Raw genomic sequence first — 20,112 nt, 5'->3', positions numbered from 1 at the left:
GTACCTCTTCAGACAGTCCCTCTGCGGTGGCAGTGTGCTGGACGCTGGTGGACACCGTTTGGGTGATTGTGTCGGCGTGGGCCTGTGCATGGACCTGTGCCTCGGCCAGAGTCTGAACTTTGCTCATCTCCAACTGCTGGGACACGTTCCTCAGAATGCTCAGCTCCAGGGAGGCCAGCGAGGCCTGCAAGTCCGCTCCGCTCACGTACCGCTGGGACAGCCAGAGGACCAGGGCCTCAGGCAACTCTCCCTGCTCCTCTCCGGCCTGCCCACTGCCAAAGAACAGAGCCTGCAACTCCTTACGCACCTGGGAGGACACCTGGGAGGACACCTCGGCTGATACTTGGGATGATATCTGTGAAGAGAGGCACAGTTGGAAAGATGAATGTATATAGTATTATGTTCATGCTGTGTTGTAGTCTTTATAAAATATTCTCCCAACACTGCTTAAGAGTAAACCTCTTATCTGTGTTCCTCATCACCTTGGTACGTAGTTAGGAATGTTTCTTATTACGTAATCGTTGTTTAAAATGTGCTATATAAATAAAGTTCGATTTGAAAAGATTCCATGACTTGACAAAACCTAGAAAAGTAGCACCATGTTTCCGTAGTAATAACTTCTCAGGCAACAGCCAAACTGACTCCAAAAAATTATGTGAGCAATTCAAAGATCCCAACTAGGATGCATCAGATGCTTCCAACTCTATAGATTTTTTGATTTCCTAAAAAATGCTTAATACCTTCCCTGCCAAATTTGCGACAGAGCGCCTGTGTTACTTACTGTCTCCTGGAGTGTGTCCAGTTGTTCACACTTTCCCTTGCATCCCATAACGCCCTGGAGGTCCTGTCTAATCCTGCCCAGCTCCGCTTCAAGCCTCTGCACCTCCGCTAGCAAAGCATCATGCTCTTCCTGCTTCACACCCACACTATGGGGAAAGAGAAGGTTATTTGCAGACCACATTTACCCCTTGAAGTCAGCTTTCAAGAAACAAGACAATGCTCCTGTCCCTGTGTGCAGTCTGAACGAATCCACACTCACAATGATTTGATGATTTTGAGCTGACACACACATATACATACAGCATTCATACAACACACACAAACACAGTATTCTAGATGGATTTGCCTCTGGCAACAGTGTAAACAAACTAAACAAAAAAATAACATAAACAAAAATAAATATAGATTCCAAAATAAAGTTTGAATGAATATTTTAGGTGAAAGTATAACGGAGAATAAAGTTATGATGAACCCACTAATTAAAGCCTTGTATACCTGACAGGCGCTGGAGCTGGTGTTGGAATGGCTGCCTCTTTTTCTTTCTCCTCTTTCTCCAGTTTATACTGTTGCTGCTTCTGTCGCATCTCCTGAAACACAGAACCATTAAGCGAAAAAATAAATCAACTAGGTGCAAAAAGTTAAAAAGGTACGAATGGTGCTTCAAGGATCAAAGGGACTATATAGCACAAGAAAGAGGGGCAATCCGAGCACCCAAAAAAGTTTAAAAAAAAGAGGGCGGCTATAAAATCAGGTTACTTTATTAAAGTTTAAAACACCTGTTTCGACTCAACATGTTTCGACTCAAACGAGTCTTCATCAGGGCAAGTATGAAACAAGCACATAAACACAGGGCCATGAATATGTGAGAGAAGCAAGTCAGGCAATCAGCATTAGTGTGGAAACACACCCAGAGCTACATAACCATTCAGCTTACTGACACAGTGATCAGCAGCGTGTTATGTTTCGGCACATCAACATAAACCTCAGTCTCATTTGCGTGACCACAACGGCAACGTCGTAGTAGCGGTATGCATAGTTAAAAGTGGTTAGATTACAGTGGTTAGAAACATGGTTGGATTTAAAGGAAAATATGCAATCATCCTCCATCAAAGGCCTTTTACGTTCGAGAACCTGCATGCCTGAACTGTACAATGTGTGGACTTGATTTATGATCTGGCAAATAATGTCCCTGTTATTCGTAGGTATACGGTAGGTGTGTATGCCCTCGAGCAGAGATTCTCAAAAGTGTTTTATACCAGCACCCCATTTTATGGGAATTCTTTTTGTGGGGCCCACAGTTGATTTATAGTGCAATTTCACAGTTGAAATAAAGCACATTTTAAAATAAAACATACATTGTAAGCCTTGAATAGGAATATGTATTAGAAATAAAATGCATTTGTCCTGCTGATGTTGTGTCTTATCAACAGAAAAGGTGTTTATGTAAAGTACACATTTGTAAATGGAAGCATACAGTATAGCCTATGAGTAGCTTAAATCTGTTGCAAACACCGAAATATAATACTAAAATAAAGTATGCCAAAATCAACCCCACCGTCACTTTCCCTCAACCGCACTTCAGGGCCTGACCCATAGTTTAAAAACATCTGCCCTAGAGCATGTACTGTCTCGTGGGAAGTCACAGATAGGGATGTTCCCAGCGGTTAATATCACTGACGTGTACACAACCTTTCTAAAATAGTTTATTCGAAAAGTTGAAAAATTAATTAATTGAAATTAAGCCCCAGACAATAGCCAAAACTGACCACATTTCATATAAAAGGCCAAATCTCAGTTTAAAACAAAAATATTAGGAGTATATGAAAGCCATTTAAAATGTTGAAAATACTATTCGAATCATATACACCGGCTCCCAAATAATTAATTACATCATGCCAGTGCGCAGCGCAAAAGTAGGTCTAATCAATATAGGCTGTCACTCCAGCAAGTCAGAGCCGGTCTGAACGAAGCTGACCAATTCTCCTTAAAGACATTTCACTGCTGGAAGAAACTGCAGTCACTCAATGTTAATAGTATGTGTAGTAGATAACAATAGCACAATTTGAAATGTGCACCCTATGGAGGCTTCATGGAGGTGTGACTTGAAGTCCAGGAAGGAAGTAAGACCACATTTTCATGACAAATCTTGGTCTAGAACATGGCGCCATGACCAAAATATCTAAAAACACATTGCACACATAAAAATCCCAGGAAAGTGTTTGTGTCCTAAATATCATTAAAATAGAAAAGGGGAGGTCGCACAGCTCGTAGTCCCGATGCCAAAAATACTTTTTTATTGTTACCAACGTTTAGACAAACAAGTTGCCTTCTTCATACCCTGAAGGCGGCAACTTGTTTGTCTAAACCTTGGTAACAATCAAAAGTATTTTTGGCAGCTGTGCAACCTCCCCTTTCCATTTTAAAGTGTGTCTCCCGTGGTCAGCACCTCTGTACTCTTGTTGTGCGCTCCTACCTTTGTGTTTGCTCCTAAATATCATTAAAATAAGATCTGGTTGCAAAAGGGGTGAATTGGCCCTTTACATTTTAAACCTTAACATGACATAAAAGAATATTTTGCTTGTTAAAAGCATAATTCTAGAAATATGGATAAAATACGAAAATATCTCAATTCAAAATACATTTCATAGAATAACGAATATTATTTTGAAAGCGGTTAGTAGAGGAAGCCCTGTTTAACCGTTTAACGGAATATGCACCCGCGAACACCCCTAGTTACAGAATGTTATATTTTGACACTGATGTACCTCAGTCTTGGCAGAAAGAAGTGTGAGCAGCCCCTCAATTTCTGTCAGTTGCAGCTTCTGGCTCTGTTGCTCCTGCCTCTGCTCCTCGTCACTCTGCAGTGCACACCACCACAAACAAATGAACAAGAGAAGGAGAAAGGTGGGCTGGGTTTAGAGCTGGCTCGTATGACTGAAAGGTGTTATTTGACTTACAAATGTACTTTTCTAGCACCGTTTTCAAATGTGACAGAGAAGAGCATTTTGTCAAGTGCTTTTCTCCTTATACAGTTCAAAGGATACTTAATGATAATGTACAGTGAGACACACTTATTTTCCAATAATAAAATATTGACATTATCCCACATGACAATTTACAAGCAACAACTTGACATGAAATAATTTCATTAGCTTGCAATCTTGTGCTTCCATAGCCACGTAAACTGAGGCAGAATGCTGTGATTCACCCATCACAAATCGAGCATTAGACAATGCTGTGTAATTGAAATAAAATTGCAACACACTCAAACCAACAAGAAAATGTCAATATCAAGACATCAGGTCCAGTTGCATGTAAAAAAAGTCACACCCGTGTGAACTGAGTGGTGTACGGTCTTATATAGACTGATCAGCTGTGGTCTGACGTAATGTCTGACGTAATGAAATCACACCCGTGTGAACTGGGTGACCATAGCAACCATGCTCATTTTTTGGTACGAACAGACAGACAGACAAACAGACAGACACGTAAACTAACAAAGCCAGTTGTAGGAGTGGTTTACACCACTCAAAAAAATAAAAACAAGAATGACCCCCCCCCCCCCCCCCCCCCCCCTCTCTCTAAAAAAATAAGCGTAGGGCTTGTACCTGCGCCCTGCGCGTGTCTTCGTGCTGCAGCTCTCCTCTCAGCACAAGGAGTCTTTGCTCCAACAGCGAGGAGACCCAGAGTCCCAGACTCTCCTTGTCGGTCTGCTCGTGGAGATGCTCCTTCAGGGCGTTGTTGAGGGTCAGCATTGTCCCGTAGCGTTGCTCCTGCTTCTGGTCGCCCTCCTGCATCTGTCCCCACAGCAGAGCCAGCTGCCGCTCCACCTGCTCCAGACGCTCCAAGTCCAGGCTGGACACCACCACGGGAGGAAGGACGACGGGCTGCATGGAGGGGAAGACAGAAGGAGGGACACCATGGGACGCATGGAGGGGAAGACAGAAGGAGGGACACCATGGGACACATGGAGGGGAAGACAGAAGGAGGGACACCATGGGACACATGGAGGGGAAGACAGAAGGAGGGACACATTGGTTATGATATCGTTGTATTGGCAGTGGCGGATAGTAACTAAGTACATTTACTTAAGTACTGTACTTGAGTACAATTTTGAGGTGTTTGTACTTTACTTAAACGACCACTTCACCACTTTTCAACCTATCTTGATATAATAGGTCCTCACTAATAATCATGATAAAATGACACAATTTATTTTCTACTCATGAGTCTGTGTCTCATAGGAGGGCTGTGGGCAGTTCAGAAACCCGTCCACCAGTGACATCATCGATGGGGAATCCAAGCGAATAGAAACTGCAGGCTTTCTAGTACTGAAAAGTTGCAATGCGAAAATGGAAGCCATTGTTCTCATGATAATAAAAATCTAAATACTTTTGTAAAAAATAAATCTTGTTTAAAAAACAAATCTGCCTAACGATGATGTCACTGGTGGACGGGTTTCTGAACTGCCCACAGCCCTCCTATGAGACACAGACCGAGTAGAAAACAATTGTGCTATTTTATCATGATTATTAGTGAGGACCTATTATATGAAGATAGGTTGCTAAAAGTGGTTACTTCTACTCCACTACATGTGGATTTTGACATCGCACACTCTACCCAAGCAGGAAGGACAGGTGGTATTTACAGAGCGGTGAGCTCATTTTACACAAATACAAGAGATTCAATAGTGGCGTTCCCCCAAAAAGTAGTGAAGTCAAATATACTACGGACACACAAACACCACGTGTACCGTGTACACTCTCTTACCGGTGCCTGTGAGACTGGGGTTTCTGGGGTCTGCACCAGTGGAGCCTCCGGTGTGGGGACAGAGGCAGCAGGTACTGGTGCCGAGGCTGGGGCCAGGTCAGGCAGGAGGCTGAGAGGATTCACAGGCTTCCACTCAGTCAGGTTTATGGCTGGGAGGTAGGCCAGGAGGGCAGCAGTGGACGGACACCACCACCATAAAGCTGAGGACAGAGACGTTGGGACTGAGTTAAGGTATGGAAATACACAGTACATGTACAAGCTTTTTTTTAATTTTATTTTTAAGAAAGGTTTGCTGCTGGTCGATGTGGTCCAGGACATTTTTCAGATAAATAATTGGGAAGATTCTAAAGCTGTATTCTTCTAGCGGTCTCGGTCCTATATCACCACAACCACCCATAAGAGATGCACTAGGGAAGAAAACAGGCTTACCCAAAACCTCCCAGAGTTGCTAACTAGTGGCAAATATAGGTATTTATTGGTATACATGTTTTGAAAAGTCACTTGCCTGAAAACGTACTTTAAATTTCAATTTAACTTCTAATTTCATTGTGTCTGAAGAGATTAAAAACATTCCGGCTGGGAGAGTTTTTTACCGGCTAATAAACTCTGGCTGTGCAACAATATGCAAGGATATAACCGATACACAGTGATGGGTAGTTCTGTCACTGGGAGCCCAGAGAGGGTGACCTGATTCTGGTACTGGATTCCAAGCATGCTCTAGGGACGTGTGCTGGTTTGGACTCTAAGCGTCCTGTACAGATCTGTACATCTGTGTATGTGTGAGTGTGTGTGTATTGTGTAGGCTAAGTGGGTTACACCTGCACTACAGTGGCATAGTGCTATAAGTCTGAGCTCTAACAAACTCACCCAGGAGTAGCAGGAGAGGCAGGAGGAACAACAGAAGTTTCCAAAGTTTGGGGAGACATCTGGAACACAGATACACAAACACATTTCAGACAATCGTACACGTTGGAGGCAGACATGTGATGTTGATATAAACACTCCAAGATCCTCACAAATCAAAACTTTCACAACGCCTCAAAGGGAAACTGACAGCAACCTTTCTTCTCCCCACTGAGAGAACACTGCATTATTAAATCAAGATGAACATTTTAAAAGGTTCAAATAAATAATTTAACCATTTACGGTCACCGGGAGCCTCCAACTGAAGAACCGAAAAGAATACTCAACTATGAAATGTGTGGCTGTTTAATCAATTTGTTTATGGTGCACAGCCTTTTGATTAGATGAGATTCCCATTTGGATTCATTTTCTGTCCCAATCTGAACACAGCGCTTCACCGTCTGATCCTACAATACCCAGAATTCACTGCAAAGGCTTGGATCTTGAGCAGTGCTCAAAAATATTAAGATTATATGAAAGCCATTTAAATTCACCGCTATTTTGTGACTGGTTCAAATATGCCAAGTATTTACATATGCTAGGTTTTATGTCTATTCTTGGCACTCTATTCACTTGACTTTTAACCTGTTGTTTAACAAGAGTTCATGTCATTGACTTCAATCTTGCATTTTAAGTTGTTTAGTAAGTAGCATAGCATCTAAATGCCTAAATTGTAATTCAGCAATTCAGTCTCTCTATGACCGTAGCAACAAAGGCAAACATTTACTTTACTAAAAGTTGAGATGAGGGCCAGCTTCTTACCGCGTCAAGAAGAAGACGTTGAGCAGAGACACAAGAGAGACCAGCTGGTACCATCCTGTTGCAAGGAACCACAGCAAACCTCTGCCTGCCTTCACTGGACAGGAAAGAGGGAAACATGGAAAATGGATTGAGTGTAAAATGACCCTTAAGTGTCTCTCAGTTATATTCTTAACGCTTGTTTTTTTTGCTGTGTATCAGTAGAACTAACCTGGAGCCGCCAGGAGCATCCACAGCAGTGACAGCAGGCTCTGAACCACTGTCCCAGCTCCCGAACCAAGCCTCTGAACCACTGTCCCAGCTCCCGAACCAAGCCTCTGAACCACTGTCCCAGTCCCCGAACCAAGCTTCTGAACCACTGTTCCAGTCCCCGAACCAAGCCTCTGAACCACTGTCCCAGCTCCCGAACCAAGCCTCTGAACCACTGTCCCAGCTCCCGAACCAAGCGCTTTGCCTGCTCTCACCACACAGTAGCCTGGCTGGAGGAGGCAATAACCTGCAGGACAACATTGGGGAAAATGTACCTTTAGAACAATGAGAAGTAGGTCGATTAACCCCCATCCATTTAGTATGATCTATGATGTGTCTCTGTCTAGCGGGACAATGGTAATTGAGTTTAACCTGCGTAAGCCAGGAGGCTCCACAGCACCCCCACCAGGCGCTGAGACCTCGAGGACTTTTTAGTGTGGACGAGGGCCGAGTGAGTCTCAGTGTACTGCCGGCCTTTACAGTCATCACCTGTGTCAGTCCAATGAGAGGATGGAAGCAAACAGACAGAACACACAAAATGAATCAAATCATAAATTAACATGGACAGCAACTACAAACATCAGCAGATCCAATGAAAGCAACAAAAACAAATAATACAAATCCATGGAAAAATAAGGCAAACGTAAACAGACAAAAGCAACGCACAATTCCTGTGTGTGTGTGTGTGTGTGTGGTTATAGTCAATAGGAGTGTAAAAAGTCAAACTGAATGATAATAAAAAAGGCAACAATAACTTTGCTTGGAACTTTGATCTATCTATTTGTCCATATTCTACTAATGGCAAGTAGATCAGGTCATCCAGTCAAATTTGTGAACACAATTATTTTTGTTCCTTATTATTAATTATCATGTTAATTCAAAAATAAAGAATGATTTACATGTTGAAATGGATGGATGGACGGTAGGTAAGTAAGTAAGCCTTGCCGAGCCATGAGGCCCATAGGAAATGGATGAATTACATAAAAATAATATTGGATTTCATGAATTATGATTTTGATGAATCATTTCTGCGTTGGGAGGTCCGAAATGTACACACCTAATGGACTACTTCTAACTAAAGTGCAGAATAAATGAACAGTAAGCCCAATTCATAAACTGGTCTTCAAAAAAACCAGAAGGAAGTGCTGGAGCAGCATCTGTTTTCCAGCGGGTCACAGTGGTCAATAGAGGTTCACACAACCTCTGCCCACTCGTCCTAACGCAGGTCACGCATAGCATTAACTCTGTCAGTCAGGGTTACGATGAGTCTCAATGCCAAGTATAGATAGTGTGTGTGTTTGTCTACTTACACAAGGAACCGTTTAAATTGAGATGTGCTGAATCTGTAGTCACCAGGTCTTTCACATTCATGCTTCCACAGAAACTGGAGTGAGCTGAAACAGACAATAACACGTTTAATTACAAAGCAACAATGCAATTCTAGACTATATTCCACGAGAAACCACTGGTCCCAAAGAGAAAGAAAGAATTTGCATGTCGCCAAGGTGACAAACAACACAAGGTCCATTTCCTTATGAAAAAGTATAGGAACAGAACTGCATGCAACTTGAGTTATGCTTACAATCAGTACTAGACAGAAGACAGACCTATTAGAAACAGTGATAGAGTTAAGATGTAGGAAACACTTCCATGAGCTGTGGAACAGAAAGGAGCATAGTAATGGAGAAGAACAGGTTGGCTGAGAGAGAAAAGAAAACGGAGAGACAGATGTGCATTTCCTCTCACAATATAAAAAGCAAACCATTACTCCTACTCATTATCCTCATCACAAACATCTTTCAACATGTAAATGAGGGAGAGAAATAAAGAAGTATAATAATAGCAGATAATAAGAAATAGAAGGGCAGTGGGGTCCAGGGACTGCCACCCCCTGAACTTTTACCCCCTCTGAGGTGGGTACCTTTTCCTTCGTAGCCATTGGCCCTGTAGCCAATCATCCTGTGGAGCGTGCTCTGCTTAAACAGCCACAGATGGGACACGCCGGAGCTCACAGACCGTCTCACGGACCCCGAGAATGAGGCCAGGGCACCTGGTGGTGACACAACCAAACCCACAACCACACATTGCTTGTTAGTCAAACAGCCACGATTCCATACCGGGGTGCTGGCTAGAGAGACAGGCTGGAGGAACGGTTCAGTTAGTGAAGCAGGTCTCTAAGTACAGAGATCCGAGGAAGAAAACCTTAGGAGACAAGCCTGCATGAGTCTGATAAAAGGGAATGGGGTTAGATGGGAGATATGAATAGACCAATGGCTCAGTCACCGAGGACAAGGAGGCAGCTCAGGTGAAAACTAACAAGGGGAAGAGAAACCAACTGTAGCCTGTATTACACTTCACCGTACACCGAAAATAGATTTTCTACAAGCTCACACGTTGAGCCTCTAGGTCAGCTATTTTCGGTGTACGACTTTTATGATGGAGTATAATAAATTAAGTAGAAGACAATTATAATATTAGTGTATAGTCAAGTTTTTTTCACAGAGACTGCTGAAGATTCCAGTGCACTTCACAATACTGAAGGATACTGTGACTTCCATTATAACATTAAGTTAAATATTTGTAAAAAATATAAAATACATGTGAACAAAAAAATGTGTGGAGGTATATAACTTTGCCTGCTGGCTGTATGCACAAGACATTTGGCACAGATCAGTCTGGAAATGTGTAACATTAGCTGCAGACAACAGACAGACGTCCATGGACAGACCCTACCGGCTACAGAGCCACGCCATACAAAATGCAGCCACATCAAACAGAGAAGAGAGAAATCAGAGGACAGGAACTTGATGCTGGGTGGAGAAACGCCCAGTGGTAAACTGTGTATGTATATATATATACCTTTTCCAGGGGGGCTCTTGGCCCTTGAGCCCAGCCAGAGCACACTGTTGAAGAGAAGGGTGACTAAGGACACTATGGGAGCCAGGGCTCGTCTGCTGTAGTGCACGCACGTGTGAGACATAGACACCAGGACACCTGGAGAGAAACACCAATGATGGTTACTGCCCGACCATAACACCTCTCTACCGCAGAAGAGAAACTGGATTCCTGTGCCAGAAATCAAAATCATATAGAATACACAATGTGCGGTTCCTAAAATAAATACATAAGAGCAAACACCACGGCGACAGTCATCCATCACAGAATCATGCCTTTAATCAACATCTCACCTGTCTTGCTGCTCCGGCTCTTGTCTCGGGAATATATATTAGAGGACGAGAATAATGATGATGATGATGATAATGCTGCCGCCGAGGAAGAGGAGAGTTTGTAGGCGGCGGCAGCAGCATCAGCAGCAGCCTGAGATGATGATGATGATGAGGAGGAGAATGCAGAGTGGGTGGTGAGGGCCTCCGTCCTGGGAGAGTGGATAGAGCAGTCTTTACAGATGTAGCCGTTGTGGACTTCAGTGCGGGACTTGTGTGCGCTGGCGCACACACCCCCGTTGGAATTCGACGACCTGTGGTCAGCGCTGGAACTCCTCGCTGGAGAAACATTACAAACACACCATTAAAACCATTAAAAGTGGTTGACCGGAGTCCCCCAGGGCTCTATGCTAGTCTAGAGTCTTTTCCGCTTTTGCTCTATACATTAATATATTCGCTGAAAATAGCAGATCGACAAGCTCGCTTGCCGATCGGCTATCTTCTGCGAAGGTTTTCCCAGAATACAGATGGTGGGGTTTAAGTTGTTAACATTATTAACCGCCGTCATTATGGGGCATATCATTATAGGAAAATAGATGTCTAAGTAGAAAATAGGGCTTAAGGCTGCAATCGGCAACTTTCATGTTTACCTGAGATTCGACTGTAGAGAAGGACAGGGACAGAGAGGCAACGTTTTGGTCACTACTGACCTTCAGTTATAACAGCATTTTGACAGAGTTACTTACCGTATATACAAACATTTGGTTCAAAAACAACCAATCACTAAACAGAGTCTGTGATTGCAAAAGAGATCCGAACCTGGGTCCTCCGCAGTAGTGCCAAAATTCAATACCTCTTGTCGTAAAACTGCAGTGGACCTACCTGACCGCAGGACATGCAGTATATTTCTCAACAGAAGAGCAGATAACTAAAACCACCACAGTTGTGTTGGTTATATTGTAATAACATACTCTTTCATACAGAATGGTCAAAATAAGGATTTGTTCATTACAGAAAGTTGCGGATTGCAGCTTTTAAGTTGATAAAGGGTTATTGAATATTTCAAGTAAGTTACTCAGGAGAACAATTGCTAAATTAAAACTTATTTGAGACTTTATTATAATCGATTGGAGATGGGAAGTGAGCCAATACTAGAAAGCTAACCATTACTGACCTGTGAGTTCAGCACCGTGACCTGACCCTGTAAAGACATAAAAGCAGTTGTCAGTTATGGCCTGTTAGAGCTCATTGACTTCACTCATAAATCAATTTGAGGGAATCCCAGTTCGTTCTGTAGCTAATCACCGGCGCAACCATCACAGGAGTTTTACATACATCGATTAACCCTGCCTCATCATCCCATTGGTAAGCGTATAACACAACTCATTAATCCCTACGTTTAACACTGCAGCTTTAAATGGATACAGCCAACAAGAGGAGTTGAGCTACAATTCAGTTCCCTTTGGAATGCAGCTGTGTTGTGGAGTGACTCACTGGGGTGGGACACTATTTTCTTTTCTGACACGAGGTTTACTTTTCCGCCAACCGGGCTGGCGAGATCTCACCTGCACCAGTCAAGCAGATTCATTGGCCAACATGCGTTTCCTGACTGGCGGCAATGCTACATACCATCACGTGATGCATTGTAAACATCAGATGGCATGCTGCCCCCACAGTATACTTTTCATTCTTTACTCTATCTTCTAAATACTGTCAAAATACTGTAGTAGGAAATTCAAATGTTGATATTGTCGATGTCAATATTTTTAATTAGCAAAAAAAGAAAAAAAAAGAAACAACATTGTAGACTCATATGGATCAAAATTGCTGAAACATTGTTTCATTTGAACATTTGAACTGTTCTGTTCTGATTGATGCAATCGTAGATTCTGGAATTTAAACTCGAAGGGAGTGTAAGTGCTTTTTGTTAAAAGAATACAAAGTGAAAGCTCCATTATTCAGATAGAAGCCAAATCATTGTGATTAAGTGTTTGTTATTAGTTAACATGGGTCTCCCCATCTCTCAAACCCTTTAGGAAAAATATACATAAAATAGGTGTGGGTGTGTTCTCTCCTCCGCGTCAGTGCCCATACCCTAGGTGGGGTTGAAAAAAGGGCCTTTCTGTGTGGAGTTTGCATGTTCACCCTGTGTCCCCTAGGGTAGGTACCCTCACAAAAAACATGCAGTAATCCTGGTCTCCAATAATTTCATCAGGCGCCAGCCTGATGAAATTAGAAACTGGTTCGAATAACGTGTTCCTTCCTTCCACGCGCCTCCCTCCTGTCAGGTGAAAAGAAGAGGATTGGAATCCTCATGCATTGAAGGAAACATGAGGACAGTCCATTTCTCTCCCCAGGTTGGCAGAGGGAGTGTAGTGCCCAGGATTACATTAGATAATTGATATTGGGTTACAAATATCTTGGGATAAAATAAAAAAAAATGTACCAAAAAGTCATATAAATGATAAAGTACATGACAGCGCAGTTCCAGTACTAACCCCAGTATCCATCAACGGTGGTGGTGGTGGTTGTGGTGGTTCGCTGTCTCAGGCTGGACTGGTTCTGAGTGGAGGTGCATAGGGAGGCATCTACGGCTGCGTGGCTTTGCTCGACGATGCTGCTGATTGGTGTGTTGGTGGCGGAGAAGGACAGGGTTTTCCTGGGAGTGATTGTCTGGCTCGAGGACAGAGACTGGCTGCTGGAACTGGACTGCTGCCTTCGGCTTCTTACCGTCCTGAGAGACGGGGAAAACACAAAACAGTTTAATCAAACTACTTTTTCAAAATGTCTTGCTTGTGTTTTGCTGGTGAAGGTTATTGTAGTGGATATGGTACATGATATAAAAATGTAAGCTTATCAAGGTATCATAAGGACACAATAATTGTTTGGTCAAGATCCTTGACTGTCCCATGTTCAAGGAATTCTGGAGAAACTCTTCAGTTACGGTACTACGGTACTATCATCTTCAAATAGCATACAATACATGGACTGCAACGTTTAATAGGGCTGCAAATGTTAAATGGACTAATTAATGTAACCGATTACAAATCTATTTGAATTTTCTCAGCATTGAATCGTTGATATTAGAAATAAAAAACATTTGATCAAAAAACATGCTTCTCAATTATTTGATTAAGTGAAAAAGTAACATTTGCCAAGAAAATAATTGAAAGTTGCAGCTAGGCATGTCCCGATACCGATACTTGTATCGGAATGCCCTCCGATATGCCATTATTTGGTCATATCGGAATCGGCAAGTACGCCCCGCACCAATCCGATACCACATTTTATTTAATCACGTGATGCGCGCAGCACGGTGAGACGGGGCCGCCGGTATTGAAAACGCGCATCTCCAGCCGTAGGTGTGAACGGCTTTGCCGACGTGTGAATGGGGGACAATTTAAAACAAAGGCGGCTTGCTGTAGTTTGCGACTAACATAAATTTGCATGCACAAGGGCTGCCAAGTAGGCTATCTTTTGTTGTTTTTCTTTCTCCCCCTCTCTTCGAAGTTAGACTGGACAAATAAACTCTAAACTGACTGGGCCAATAATGCACTGTATTAAACCCAAATGTATCGCATTTGGGTTTAATACAACTCTGTGCATGTCTGCACCGAGTCGAAACTTTTCATGGACTCGGACAATAAAACTAACGAGAGCACTCAGCACAGAGCAGCAGTCTAACTGCGGAGGGAGGAAAATGACAAAACCAAGTGAGAGCTGTTTCTGTTTGTGACATGACGTGCTGCGAGCTCGCAGATCTACGCTTCATGCAACGAATGTACCATACGTTCGTTCTATTAAAGGGTAGATCGCTACCATTTAGGGGCTGGGAGCAGCCCCCAAACGGGAGCGGATCTACCCTTTATAGAACGAACGTACCAATATGCTGTGAGCTTAGCCTGTTGCTAACGTGACCCCCTCCTCTCTCTCTCTCTCTCTCTCTCTCTCTCTCTCTCTCGCGTCTCTCTCTCTAACGCGACTCTCTCTCTCTCTCTCCCATTGAAGTTGCAATAGTTGGATCACTGCAGTGTTGCACTGTTCATATTAGCTGCTTTGATATTATAGGAAATGGCCTACCATACACCATACATTTTATGTTTATGTTATTATTTTATTGCATCTAAACTGCAGTAAATAGGATAGTATGTCATATGAAAGCAGGGAATCCTGGTTTAAAATTGATGTGTTGATTTTATTATGGTATTTACCATAGGCAATATGCCAATATTGTATAGTTAAAATGACCAGTGAGCCCCCGCAACTGCAGCTTTTAATATTTTATGAGGAGTTGGTCTCAATAAATGAGTCCAGTACATTTTACAGGGTTCTAACTGTCTAACAGACCCAAAATGTGATTTATTCATTATGATCAGTTTGAAAAGTAGAAATATAGGCCTCCTTCTTATAGCTGCCTCCTTCCAATAAAAGCCTGGTATCAGAATCGGTTGAGACAAATAAAAGCCCCCGGATTATAAATGAGGATTTACGGTACATGTACTTTACACTTTTTTAAAAAAGCACTCTGGTATCGGTATCGGTATCGGCTAACACAGAAATTGTTGGATCGGAATCGGATCGGAAATGAAAAAAGTGTATCGGGACATCCCTAGTTGCAGCCCTAGATGTGATGTACACGTGTGTGATGAAGACAGAGGTGAGGACATTTGAACAGACCCACTGGCAGACATTCTCACACATACAACAGACAGGCTGCTGGTGTGGTGCGAGCTGCCGCTGCGAGTACATAAGTCACACTGTGTGTGTGTGTCTTTGTGTGTGTGTGTGTGTGTGTGTGTGTGTGTTTCTGAGACCTGCTGTGACAGCCTTACCGTGCCTCTCTTCTGCTGCTGCTGTAGCTGCTGCTCTGCTGCTGGGACTGGGAGTAGTCGTCCAGGCTGTCGTTGCCATGGAGACCACCACTGGTCTGAAGACGCAAGCTCCGCCGTGACATCCTGGGCGAGTCGAATACTGGAGCGATCTCGTGCTCCTTCTCGAACTCTAGGGCTGCCGTCGAGTAGCTGGAGCTGAGGGAGGAATGGTTACAAAATGAGTGTGTGAACAGTCAAGAGATATTGACACCAGAGAGATGACATGGGAAATGACAAGTCAAAGAGAGAGAGATGAAGGAGTGGAGAGAGGTGTGGTGAATGGAGGTGAGTAGTTAACCTAAAACATGAGTCAGCCAACAGGAGGTACTCATGACTGCTGTAGGGAAATCAACCACCACACACACACACACACACACACACACACACACACACACACACACACACACACACACACACACACACACACACACACACACACACACACACACACACACACACACACACACACACACACACACACACACACACACACACACACACACACACACACACACACACACACACACACACACACACACACACACACGGTAGTACTAGTAACCAAAACAAGCAGAGAGGCAGCACTGAGGGAGAACACAAAATAGCTGTGAGGCTGTCGTTCCTCGTAACTCGCCAAAGGGGCCTGAGAGGAAATGACTCACTCCGCAATACACATGAGAAAAACGGAGAAGAATAATGGGATCTCTGTGAGAGAATGTGACAACAACAGGCAAGCTCCCATAGGAACAATAATCAGATTAACATAACCGCAATGTATGGAGAAAAAAGTACAAGAAATGATGAATAGTAATTAGTAAATATTGACTTGTATACTACAGTAGGCTAGAGAAGCTGACTCACTATGGCAACGCCCCTCTTGGCAGAGTCAGTACAAAGTCAAGAGGCCAACATTCCAACCAAGAGAAACTTGGATGAGGGCGGTTAGCTCTGCCTGTGCCTGCACTCAACTAGCCTATTCCAAATATATCCTTTCTACATCAAGTAGGGATGTAAGAAACCATCTTATCGAGCCGTGCATCTCAATATCGTGAGCCTGACCAGTAAGTTGTCTGCTGTTCAAAATGTAATAATATCACAGGAAATTCTTCTAATGAGCGCGGTAATTAATTGTCCTATAAACGAACACGCAGATGAATCTGATAATTCACCTTTGAACTCGCTGGATCGTGTTTTTAGACTTATATATATATATAGTGCAAAAACTTTTTGTTTTAACCAAAGATGATCACTTACCCTACCTTTAACTATACACTGAAAGCTAAGAGTTCTGGTCAGATAGCAAAAAGTATGAAACAGCATCCTAGCGGAAACTGATGACACTCATTATCAGCACTGCCATTGAAGATTAAGAGAATAGTTGTTTTTGGCAAGAATATTTCCAAGATGCTGTTTTGATTATTCCAGCATTGTACAGTAGGGAAATATTCCATTTACCAGTTTTACATAAAATAAATGAAAATTATTTTAATATAAAATACATGTTTTCTCCAACTCTGCCTCCTGCCAAAATGTTTTTGAATAAAGACTGCTGCCTGCTATGCAGACATATAACAAAATATTTTTGAGTCTGAAGTTCTCTCAATAGACGAGCAGAACAGGACAGACAGGACAGACAGGGCAAACGCTGAGCGGGTAGAGTGGACGACTGGACGTCTTGTAGAAACATTATGAACCGTTATTACAATATGAAACGTTGTTACATTATGAGTTGCTACACGTCTGTTTATCAGAAGGTCACTGGTTCACCCTCCAATAAGGTCACTGGTTCATCCTCCAGCCTACCCAGTCTGTGTGTCAAAGTGCCACTGAGCAAGACACTTAACTCCTATAGCTGCTCTCCGGGAGCCCCATTAATGCCATCCACTGCCCCCATTAACCCATTTTGACCTGAGATCAGATTCTAAAAATGTCTTCTACATCCTGACAGTTTTCTGAAAAAGCTATGTTTCTATGTCAGTCGTTCTTCGATTTTTCAAAAATAGCAGATCTACAAGCTCATAGCGCGCCACCGAGTGGCGCGCTATGAGCTTGTAGATCTGCTATTTTTCAATAGCTAAAGCACAACGTAATGCTAACACCAAAAGGGGTTCCCGCCCAAAATGGGTTAAAGATGGGTTCCAAGCAGAGGACATGTTAATAGTTAATCGCTGTTAAGAAATAATTAATTACATTTTTTTTTTTTTTTAATGTTGTTTTTATGGCTTTCGCCTTTATTTTATATTTTTTATGGAGGGACAGACAGTAGGCTGACTGGAAATGGGGAGAGAGATGGGGGGGCAGTAAAGGCCGTCGGGATCGGGAGTCGAACCCGCGGCACACTGCCAGACTGGATTACCAGCCAAGGTGCCTGGACCACTGAGCCATGGCCCAGGCCATAATTAATTAAACTTAACAGTTAATAATTAATCGAGAATTCTGCAGTTCTATTCTATCATTGGGTGGTTTTCTGTGCCGTCTGCGCGTGCACTCGGCACTCGGCCGAGGAACGCATATGTGGGCCGGTAAAAAAAACCTTGGTAGCCAGAGAAACGTCTCTGCTTTTGCATGTGATGTGACAGACAAGACGGTGCACTTTTCATTTCATTCCTCATACAAAGATGCCATTGCCTGGCTCTGTATCACAAATGGAATATAATATGCCTTTTGTATTCTTTCTGTATATCAGCAAAGTGTAGATTTTTATGTTAGACATTGAGGGAAATTAAGATTCTCAGATATAAAAAACGGCGCTTATCAACTAACCGGTTAATGGATAAAAACTCATTATCAACTAATGACTTCATCGATAATTCCCATCCCTAACAGTGACAAATACCCCCTAAAACGACTAAAAAGACAGGACAGGCAGGGTGGGTGGGTGATAAGGAGGAGCGATGCATCCTTCTTATCACCGACTTCGAGAACAGGCCGTCCACTTCCTGCTTTAAACACAGTGACACACACTGGAGTGGAAGTGACCTCCCTGTCCCTTCCATAAACAAGAGCTGTTGTTTGTTTTAGAGGACATTTAAGGACAAACATCTGTTGACACAGTCAACAGCGAGCGTCGAAGGACCTATACGAGAAAACAGCCTAATGGAACGCATGTGATGACGAAGCCATTCAACCGCTCCTATTGTACTGAACATGATTATGCGTTGTGTTCTGTGTGTGTGCGCACAATAAACACATGCGTTGTACAGTATGAATTATAGAATTTCTCCCAGAATGGCTAGACTTCAGCTGAGCCGACCCATGATTGGCCGAAATTGAAGGGACTAAGGGAGCGCCTGATAACCTATTACGTCTACAACGGCTTGCCAACTTGTACAGCAAGCTCAGTCTGTACTGGCCCTATGGCTCGCTCAGGCATCCCTCACGAGCCTCAAGGCCTCACTGTAGGCACAGCACACCTGGGTTGTTGTGAAGTGATTAAAAAAGTCATGCTTTTGTGACATACCCAGAATATTGAGTTAACAAAAACAAGTGCTCGGCTCATCTTCCCCGGCCAACTTGGGAAAGACTAGCAAAGCATAGAGTAAATGTTGTTCTCCGTCCCTACACCTGGCACTAAGCCTCCAGGATTACACCGCCACACCAAGAGCCAATTATGGGCTTTCCTTTTTCCCCCGTGCCTCCTACCTCATACACAGAACCGATGCAACACACAGCCCCCTCGGTACCGTTTGACAGAATTTGACAACCACTGCTGGCCACTATTATTGAGGGTTAAGTTGAGTGTAGCAACGTGACAGTCATCTGCAAGGTTTGATACTCTGTGTGTGTGTGTGTGTGTGTGTGTGTGTGTGTGTGTGTGTGTGTGTGTGTGTGTGTGTGTGTGTGTGTGTGTGTGTGTGTGTGTGTACAGTTTACTCAAACATCACACTGGCATGTCTACCAGGGCAGCTGGATGTGGAAATGGAGGACAGATTTACCAACAGGGTGGAGGGTTATAGGGCTAGTACTGTCTGTTATGCCAAGGTTACTCTGACTCCCCAGAGAGCAAACAGTCTGTGCAGGAGGGTGAGATAAGAACATGTTGGCACACCTCCCAGCTTCGAGTTCTATAGACTACACACAGCCATGATGATGTCTGTGTGTGGTCAAATTCAATTCAATTCAGGAAGATGCCGACGTGTGCAGCAACACCTGAAACGCTGGGTTGGCACTTTTGACTCAAGCCTATTAAAATTGCTTTCAGCCGGCCTAAAAAGGCACTGCATGCTTGAGCACACACCTGAGGCAACTCATCATGTCAAATATCACATTTGGCATGCATATTTAGACTATGAAGTGGAAAACAAGAAGAAAAACATATATTAAACCTGGTATGCACCCCTCACAAATTAACTCGTTACACGGTCAGCAGCCCTCTCCAACAGCGGTGTTATTGACGATGCAAACAGCAGCTGTGGTGCACATGCACTGTGACATGCAGTGGACAGACACACACATGTCTTACGCTGAAGCTACTGCCGCAGCACATAGTACTGCAGTGTTATTAGCCACCCTCCTGTCTGCACGCTGAGCCAGTGCACTCCTCTTCCACAGTTGCATCTATGTTGTAGTGTGTCTTTGCCAGTACACAATGACGCAAGCATGCGTTGGTAATGACC

General features: G+C 43.3%; 1 protein-coding gene across 8 annotated transcripts in view; it reads right to left on the bottom strand.

The window, feature by feature from the left end:
• sun1b (Sad1 and UNC84 domain containing 1b) overlaps window positions 1–20,112 on the bottom strand; it is a 39,955-nt gene that overhangs the window by 5,548 nt on the left and 14,295 nt on the right. For 6 of the 8 annotated variants that reach the window (XM_079521187.1, XM_079521184.1, XM_079521183.1 and 3 more), the window contains 17 exons: window positions 15,458–15,652; window positions 13,124–13,359; window positions 11,800–11,826; window positions 10,650–10,964; window positions 10,321–10,455; window positions 9,383–9,511; window positions 8,772–8,855; window positions 7,834–7,950; window positions 7,424–7,708; window positions 7,216–7,309; window positions 6,418–6,476; window positions 5,551–5,750; window positions 4,389–4,667; window positions 3,546–3,638; window positions 1,276–1,367; window positions 782–926; window positions 5–355 (listed from right to left, as the gene is read on the bottom strand). In XM_079521187.1, the coding sequence (XP_079377313.1) occupies window positions 5–355; window positions 782–926; window positions 1,276–1,367; window positions 3,546–3,638; window positions 4,389–4,667; window positions 5,551–5,750; window positions 6,418–6,476; window positions 7,216–7,309; window positions 7,424–7,708; window positions 7,834–7,950; window positions 8,772–8,855; window positions 9,383–9,511; window positions 10,321–10,455; window positions 10,650–10,964; window positions 11,800–11,826; window positions 13,124–13,359; window positions 15,458–15,579 (2,763 nt within the window). In that variant the 5' untranslated portion in view covers window positions 15,580–15,652. The remainder of the gene's footprint in view (window positions 1–4; window positions 356–781; window positions 927–1,275; window positions 1,368–3,545; window positions 3,639–4,388; window positions 4,668–5,550; window positions 5,751–6,417; window positions 6,477–7,215; window positions 7,310–7,423; window positions 7,709–7,833; window positions 7,951–8,771; window positions 8,856–9,382; window positions 9,512–10,320; window positions 10,456–10,649; window positions 10,965–11,799; window positions 11,827–13,123; window positions 13,360–15,457; window positions 15,653–20,112) is intronic. The other 2 variants (XM_079521186.1, XM_079521188.1) reach the window with 2 other exon arrangements.

This window comes from Electrona antarctica (genome assembly GCF_951216825.1).
Source record: "Electrona antarctica genome assembly, chromosome: 14".
Taxonomy (NCBI): Eukaryota; Metazoa; Chordata; class Actinopteri; order Myctophiformes; family Myctophidae; genus Electrona; species Electrona antarctica.
Note: the sequence above shows the minus strand (reverse complement) of the source record. Positions and strands in the feature narration are given on the sequence as shown.